Source organism: Etheostoma spectabile, chromosome 7 (genome assembly GCF_008692095.1).
Source record: "Etheostoma spectabile isolate EspeVRDwgs_2016 chromosome 7, UIUC_Espe_1.0, whole genome shotgun sequence".
Classification (NCBI taxonomy): domain Eukaryota; kingdom Metazoa; phylum Chordata; class Actinopteri; order Perciformes; family Percidae; genus Etheostoma; species Etheostoma spectabile.
This window is the reverse complement of record NC_045739.1, coordinates 22,674,985-22,683,005: the sequence shown is the minus strand read 5'-3', so window position 1 is coordinate 22,683,005 and position 8,021 is coordinate 22,674,985. Positions and strand designations below refer to the sequence as shown.

Genomic DNA, 8,021 nt, shown 5'->3' with positions numbered 1-8,021 from the left:
GGGAAATAGTCACAGGATGGATTTGAACCCTGGACCTCTGCGTCAAGGACTAAACATCTATATTTGTGCGCCTGCTCTACCCACTGCTTATACACTTGTTCTTTTTTACCTTGAATTTGACTGTGAGCAACTGCAACTTAACAATTTCCGTGAGGGGATCAATAAAGTATTTTGATTCTGATGTGTTAAAATGTAGCAGCCCCGACAGTGTAAATATGAGGAAGCAGATGTGTGACTCTCAACTAGCTAACCTGTGGTCCGTCCAGGGGTCTGGTCTTCGCTGGGCGCCCCTGCAGGTCTTCAGTCTGGCTGGAGCTGCAGCAGTGGTTCGAGGAGGAGGCCGGTCCGTTTACCAAGCCCTGTAAGGAGTGGTTTTCCTGCGCCAGCCTCTCCACCAGGGCCCTGGCCTCCTGGAAACGAATGCTGAGAAATTGTCGTTCCCCTCTTGTCTTCTGCTGCCATTCCTCCATCTCCTCGCAGCGCTGACGTAAGGCTAGGTTGCTCCGCCGCAAGGCCTCTGGAGGACAGAAGGTAAAAGGAGAAGTAGGAGATTGAAAGGTCATACAGAGTGACAGAGAAACTATTTCAACAATCACTTTTGAGAAGTAATTTAAAAGATGTCACTGATTGTGTAGTCTTGCAGCGCTGCGGTACTGATTCTCCAACCCTCAGACTTTAAAAGTAATCAGTAAAATTATGAAATTAAATGTAAAACTTATCGGTAACCAGTGAAGAGACGAAAACAGGGCTGACATGACATTGTGTTTAAGTCTTTGTTCAAATCCGCGCACCTGCATTTTTTACTAGCTGAAGACGCAAGATATTTATTTTGGCTCAACCCTGAATACAAATAATTACCATAATCTAACCGAGATGAAATAAAAACATTATGTCTGACTCTCCTGAGATCAGGCAGAGAGAGAAAAGACCAGATTTTTAAAAATTCTCTTCAATTCATAAAAAAAACTAAGATTGAAAGTAAAGCTGCAAAGATGAATCCATTACTTGTCAATTATTAAATTAATCCCCAACTAGTTTGATAATCAATGAATCTGTTTTTGTCATTTTTATGAAAAAAAGTAAAAATTCTCTGATTCCAGCTTCTTACATGTGGATATTTTGTTGTTTCTTCTCTCCTCTGTGACAGTAAACGGAATATGTTTGAGTTGTGGACAAAACAGGACATTTGAGGACGTCTTCTTGGGCTTTGGGAAACACTGATCCACATTTTTCACCATTTTGCTGACAATTTACAGAACAAACAACTAATCAATTAATCAACACTGAAAACAACGGTTAGTTGCAGTCCTAATTGGAAGACTTTTGTAACATGTTTTTCACCGTCAAATACTACACCCAGGTTTCTGGCTTCAGGTTGACATTTAGAATAGAAGTTACAAAGTTAGAGCAGGTTGGTATTGTGTCAGCATATCAAAGCGTCACTGAGAAATTTATAATGACAATTAAATGATTCTGATAAATGAATATTTTAAAAATAAAAACGGATTGGTCAACATGTTATGAGTGTTGGCGTTACATAGTTTGTCCACCAGAGGGCGCTCTACTACATCCTTGTTTCACATCTTCAGTTTGTATTTTTATACATTTTATTTATCAGACCTTTAATATATTTTGATGTGACTCTGTTCTGACAATAAAACAAACTATTGTCATATTATTTTGGTGAGAACTCATAAATAACTACAAATAACAAATGTTAGGGAAATCTGTTTATGTTTTGTTAAGCATATTGGTTTTTTGGTTGGGCTCTACTATTTACAATGTAAAGGCTGCTTTACTTTAATGAATACCTCTACTTTTGTATTGACTGAATTACTAAAAATTACTTAAATTTCCTTAGAAATCACATTTCAACATGTCAACCATATTTTGTACAAGCTCTGTTAAAATGTTCTATTTCATTCAATCAACAATGCCCATAAAACGCAGCGATATGCCATACTTTGAGTGGATTAACTATTTCTTTATTTCTTTTAAATTATCATTTAATTATGGGAATACATCCTACCTCTAAGTTGCTGGTTGTCACCCAGCAACCTGGTCACCACTTCATTTGCAGCCAGCTCTGGTGGGACCCTGAGGGTCCCGCCACTCTCTTCTCCTGACATGTCCCACTGCATTGGGCCATCAGGCTGCGGCTGCACCATCCCTATAGAAAAAAGCATGCAGATTATTATTATTAGATTAATATCTACACATACACACATCATTAGGCCATAATTAATGCGGAACATCACTGCACCAACAACAATGGCCTACTGTGTTGAAATATGTTCCCCTTTGATGCATTTCCCTTAACTTGAGCATAACCTCCTAAAACAAACAGTGGTTTTCTGCGATGCTGAATCGGTTCTGATCCCAAGCTAACTTACCATACACCTAATCAGTTGTCTCTGCTACGTCTGACCACTACAGAAGCCCAACGAGCATAAATCTAACAGACTACGGAAACAGACAACGATACAAGACCCGCATTCATCACCACAACCTATTCTGCTGAGACACATGGCATACCACGCCTCGTCCCGTTAGGCGGCCTGTTCACTTTCTCTTTCAGTTTAATTCCTCGTCACCCTGGTCCATCTTACGTCTGAGGAAACTGCCTTCTGGCCTGCTGACAGGCTTTTGTATTAGCTAAGACTTAATGGTGAAGTGTCAGTAGTACTGTTAATTGTGCCGTGTAACCTACATACAGGTATCTGAGAACAGGACGAAAACATTACGTCATTCCCAATACCATGAGACGGAGAGCTCGACTAAAACACATACTGTTAGCTCGGTTTATATATTTGTTTGACATACACAATAAACAAATAAAACTACCTCTCGTCAATTTGAACTGCTGATACGACGAAAAGCACGCCACGTTACAACGATGTTACTTAGCTACTTCTTACCCGCTCTAAGACAGGGTAATATCTGTTTAACCTACCGCTAGCTAACGTAGCCTTAGATATGTAATAAAGTTAACGTTACAGGTGCAAAAGTCCTCTTACCCTCTCTTCTTTTTCAGTGTTGGTGTCCGGAATAACTGGCGACCAAGCTCTTGGTCTCATTCAACCTGTCAGTAAGCGTAACGTTATCTATTTAACGTTAGCCACTGTTAGAAAGCTAGTTAGCTGATGCTAGACGGCTAGCGATGTAGCTTTTGAGCTAACTTGGATCATTTAGCAACCAGCTGGGTTTTCTGAGGCACTTGTTGACTGACATAAACAACGACCTACGGCAACTGTATTACCTTCCGAATTGCAGTTTCGTAACGTTACATCAATAAAGTATACGTGTTTAGGTGGGTTGAGGATATCTGTCAAAACCGAGGCGAGTGTTGTCAGTTAAGGAAAACAGCTGGGGTTTTCTTACCCTCAGCTAGGCTTCTCAGGCAGCACTTCCTCTCAGTCTGCAAACAACTTTCTTTTTCTTTTTGAAGTAAAAATTGTGAAACAGTATTTGGTAAGTGAGACATCACAATTGCAAACACAATTATGACATAATAAAAGACAAACAAAATAGCAAAGGGGTATCTTCAACCATGTGTTGTAGTTTTGTTTTTTGCTGTTTGTGTTAGTACTCTCAGAGAAGATAAGATAAAATAATAAAGACTTTACTAATCCCGCACTAGGGAAATTACTGTGCTACAGCAGGTCAAAAGAAATGTACACACATCAGAGTAACACCAATACACGTTAATTAGACATAGAAAAAAAGAAATAGAAAAACACCAATATGTGGGTTGTGTCTTAATAAATTTATATTTATGGATAACTAATATCTTTCTGCATCGTACACGTTTCCAATAGTAGCTTAAAACTGTGCCGTTGTCTTAAAACAATGCATGCCGTCACTCACATACATTTTCCTCTTATGTAGGTTCCTTATACTGTCTGTATGTGTAGGCGCTACACAGTTCGGACGTGAGTGCTGCCTGAGAGGCTAAACTCAGGGCAACAACAGTCCCGCGTTTCAGGAAATCCCCTTCCTTCTTCCGCAGTGGAGATGACGTCACCTGGTTGCAGCATTAGAGCTTTGCTGATGTGCGCAAAGTAAGAGAGGCTACATGATGCTTTCTGTTCCTGCTGCTGGAATTGTTTTAATACTAGCTTGGATAAATCCAAGTTACGCGCTCTATTTCCACATAGGAGAGACGGAGAAAAAATGCTTCATTGAAGAAATTCCAGACGAGACCATGGTCATTGGTAAGTCATTGTTGTGGGGTCGTTAGCTTGACGTAGCTAGCTTGACGTAGCTAGCTAGCTAGCAAATGCGAACAGCTGCTTCCAGTAAAGATGCTGCAAAGAATGTGACAGTAGCTAGAAACGACAAACGACGCTTGGCGTTGTGTAGAAACGTCTAACTAATTGTATTTAAGCGTCGTAGGCTTTTTGTGCTGGTTAGCTTCAAAGTTAATATTAGTGTTGTTAACGAGCGAGAGCTAACAGTTAACGTTAACTCTGTCTGAGGGACGGGGCGATTACGTCACAATAGAGCACCTGTGTGTAGAAAGCCAGGATACATAACTGGTAAAACAGTTCCAAACCTCATGTTTTAAAGAACGAAATGGTGCTATGTAGTAAGAAAATTACTTCATCAAGAAGGGAGAGCAGCCTTTTCAGCCTAAATAGAGAATGTAGGGACCGCCTCACTTCTATAGTCTTACTTATTGGAAAGAACAGCAGACATTATTAGCAAGATATGAGACATGTATTTAACATAGATGCAGATTCTTAAGATATATGCAGAGTTGTAGTTTGTTAGATAAGAATGTACCTTATGAACTATTGTAGATTTAAAAATTTAAATATGAGTTTTACTGTGTGAAGCCTTTTGTAAAACAAACAAGTTAGATCATGATCATTTAAAATATATATCATTGTACATTTAATGATTTGAAAATGTTGATTTATGATACTTCGAACCATGAACTGCATTCAATATTCTGCTATTGTTTATTTATTTTTATTTATCTGTACTTGCCTTTGTTTTACGTGTTTTTATTTTTCTGGGATGTTAGGTTACATTTTGTTAAATACCCCCATTTGCTATACTAATATTTCTATTCATCCTAATTTTATTCCCCTCTTATCACGTACAGTATCTGTCCAAGGTTTTGGACACGCTTTCTCATTTGAATGATTACTGGCGTTCCTTATGGCGTACGTGTTTGTTGCTTTTCCTGACAGGAAAATACAGGACTCAGCTGTGGGACAAGCACTCAAACTCATTCCTGGCAGCCACTCCTGGCCTTGGGATGCATGTGGAGATCAAGGATCCCGATACGAAGGTAAGCACAGAGGAGGCGGTATTCACTATGTAAATACCGTACATATCCACACTCCTTATATTTCTCTATTTATATTTCTACTCTGATATTAATACTATTTGTGCAACTGCAACACAGAGTTTCCCTTCGGGGATCAATGACGTATTTCTGATTCTAATTATAAAACGCATCCACATACATATGAATACAAGCTAAGGATTTGGTCTTGTCTCTCCCAGATTATCCTCTCTCGTCAGTATGGGTCAGACGGACGGTTCACCTTCACCTCCCACACGCCTGGGGAACATCAGATCTGTTTGCACTCTAACTCCACCAAGATGGCTCTGTTTTCAGGAGGAAAACTGGTATGAATGTAGTCACTGCTTTGATTGTTTACCGACTGACCAGTTGTTTTGTTCTATTTATTCACACCAGGGTCATTATAGTAAAAATGATTTTAGTGAACTGAAACTTCAAACTAAAACCTTCAAGGGAAAAACTAACTAAATTCCCAGGTTAAAAAAAAATAATTATAAATTGAGCGTGAATCATTTCAGTTTTTTAGCTTTAATGTATCACTACGGGGAAAAAAAAAAAAGGAGACAACCCGTGACATTGATCCACAGAAACTAAACAGTCTTGGCATGCTCGTGCACATTACAGTAGCGCAAACATACATTAAACATCAAGGTCATTCTCCAAACGTGTATATGCCGTATGTATGTAGCTACGTACTTCTGAGACATTATACAAATATTTGGTTATTTAAAAATCCGATATGCCGATATATCGGTCAATATATATTTTAAAAAAAAAGTTATTTGTAGTTATGAGTTCTCACTAAAATAATTTTTTTATTGTCACAACAGAACAGCGAGACATCAAAATATATTAAAGTTCAGATAAATTAAATGTAAAAAATATATACACTTAAGATATGAAACAAGTCCTTTGAACAAAAAAACAATCAGTGTTGCCAACAGGGACGTTGTAGAGCGTCCTCTGGTGGACAGACTAGGCAACACCATCACTAACAGGGACGTTGTAGAGCGTCCTTGGTGGACGGACAATGCAACGCCATCACTAACAGGGACGTGTAGAGCGTCCTCTGGTGGACAGACTATGCAACGCCATCACTAACAGGGAGTTGTAGAGCGTCCTCTGGTGGACAAGACTAGGCGACACCACTCACTAACAGGGACGTGTGTAGAGCGTCCCTTGGTGGACAGACAATGCAACGCCATCACTAACAGGGACGTTGTAGAGCGTCCTCTGGTGGACAGACTATGCAACGCCATCAATAACAGGGACGTTGTAGAGCGTCCTCTGGTGGACAGAATAGGCAACAACATCTCTAACAGGGACGTTGTAGAGGTCCTCTGGTGGACAGACAATGCAACGCCATCACTAACAGGGACGTTGTAGAGCGTCCTGGTGGACAAGACTATGCAACGCCAACACTCATAACATGGTTGACAGTCCGTTTTTATTTTTGAAATATTAATTTATCCGAATCATTTATGTCATTGTTAATGATTCGGATGAATATTAAAAAAAAAAAAGAAAAACAATCGGGAGACTGGGCTTTTTTCGGGGGGGGGGGGGCTTAAAGAGACAGGAGCCAAAAACGGAGCGTTTCAGACCGAGGGTAAATACAGGAATATTTAGACAGTTTGAGTGAAAATAACATTAAATCATGTAAACATGTTCTAGCAGAAACCCACAATACAAGTATGAACCTAAAACATTAGCATGACAAGGGACCTTAAATGCCCTCAAGTTACTAGCACGTAGATTTCAAATGATGTCTCCCTAATGTTGCAGAGAGTGCATCTGGATATTCAGGTGGGAGAACATACCAACAACTACCCGGAAATCGCAGCTAAGGACAAACTCACCGAGCTGCAGCTGCGAGTCCGACAGCTGCTGGACCAAATCGAACAGATCCAGAAGGAGCAAAACTATCAGAGGGTCAGTAAATTTAAAAAAAAAAAAGTACACCAAGTAATGCATGCGATGATGTTGATTGGGTCTATTTTCTGCTAATTTACAGTATCGCGAGGAGCGGTTTCGCATGACGAGTGAGAGCACCAACCAGCGTGTCCTCTGGTGGTCCATCGCTCAGACACTCATCCTCATCGTCACCGGCGTTTGGCAGATGAAGCACCTCAAAAGCTTCTTCGAGGCCAAGAAACTGGTGTAATGTCTGTCTGAGCAACGGCGGCATTCGCAAAACAACATGAAGCAGAGTAGACAGACTTGACTGAGCGGAATGGAGAGAGACGCCCACCGTGGTCTTAATATCAGCCGTAAATGGTATGAGCTAATTCTGAGGCAGTTATCAGTCCTGGGCAATTCTAGGCTATTGTTATTTTACAACACAGTAACACAGCATTCAAATTGCCTTTTTTGTTTGTTGTGTTTGTTGTGTTCTCTTGAAAACACTGGACCTGTCGTTTTTCTATCTTCCCTTTCAAGAAGAAGCCGAGACATTAGTGGACTGAGGTTGTTTTTATGGTCAAATGTTAAAGCTCTTACAAGTAATAACCCGGGTAGTTTTATTTATACGTGATTTAATGTACTTAATTTGTTTGTCCTTGTTGTACATTTTTATTTTCAGGTTGAATAACTTCTAACCCTATTTATTCCTTAATAACGCTTTACTTTAAAGCTGCTCTAAGCGATGTTGGGTGACGGCACTTCTTGTTGACGTTAAACAAAACTGAGACTAGCTCGCCCCCCC

At 39.9% G+C, this 8,021-nt stretch overlaps 2 protein-coding genes and 1 long non-coding RNA gene across 11 annotated transcripts in view; 2 read left to right on the top strand and 1 right to left on the bottom strand.

Moving 5' to 3' along the window:
- Positions 1-3,383, bottom strand: part of ikbkg (inhibitor of nuclear factor kappa B kinase regulatory subunit gamma) — an 18,056-nt gene extending 14,673 nt beyond the window's left edge. For 4 of the 9 annotated variants that reach the window (XM_032522026.1, XM_032522031.1, XM_032522029.1 and 1 more), the window contains exons 1-3: positions 3,018-3,383; positions 2,030-2,170; positions 252-517 (exon numbers count right to left, since the gene is read on the bottom strand). In XM_032522026.1, the coding sequence (XP_032377917.1) occupies positions 252-517; positions 2,030-2,168 (405 nt within the window). In that variant the 5' untranslated portion in view covers positions 2,169-2,170; positions 3,018-3,383. Of the gene's footprint in view, positions 1-251; positions 518-2,029; positions 2,171-2,393; positions 2,773-2,844; positions 2,909-3,017 lie in introns of those variants that run through there. The other 5 variants (XM_032522033.1, XM_032522034.1, XM_032522035.1 and 2 more) reach the window with 3 other exon arrangements.
- Positions 1-8,021, top strand: part of LOC116693234 (uncharacterized) — a 23,020-nt gene that overhangs the window by 13,184 nt on the left and 1,815 nt on the right. The window lies entirely within an intron of this gene.
- tmed4 (transmembrane p24 trafficking protein 4) lies at positions 4,004-7,881 on the top strand. Its single transcript, XM_032522072.1, has 5 exons — positions 4,004-4,214; positions 5,199-5,299; positions 5,518-5,643; positions 7,103-7,249; positions 7,332-7,881. Exons 1-5 carry the CDS (start codon positions 4,076-4,078, stop codon positions 7,479-7,481), a joined length of 663 nt encoding a protein of 220 aa, XP_032377963.1. The 5' UTR covers positions 4,004-4,075; the 3' UTR covers positions 7,482-7,881.

Bases quoted from the DNA above. Each gene is read 5' to 3' on its own strand.
- tmed4 (XM_032522072.1), top strand. From the start codon at position 4,076: ATGATGCTTTCTGTTCCTGCTGCTGGAATTGTTTTAATACTAGCTTGG. The intron at 4,215-5,198 runs GTAAGTCATTGT...TTTTCCTGACAG, and splicing joins AGACGAGACCATGGTCATTG to GAAAATACAGGACTCAGCTG. The intron at 5,644-7,102 runs GTATGAATGTAG...CTAATGTTGCAG, and splicing joins TGTTTTCAGGAGGAAAACTG to AGAGTGCATCTGGATATTCA.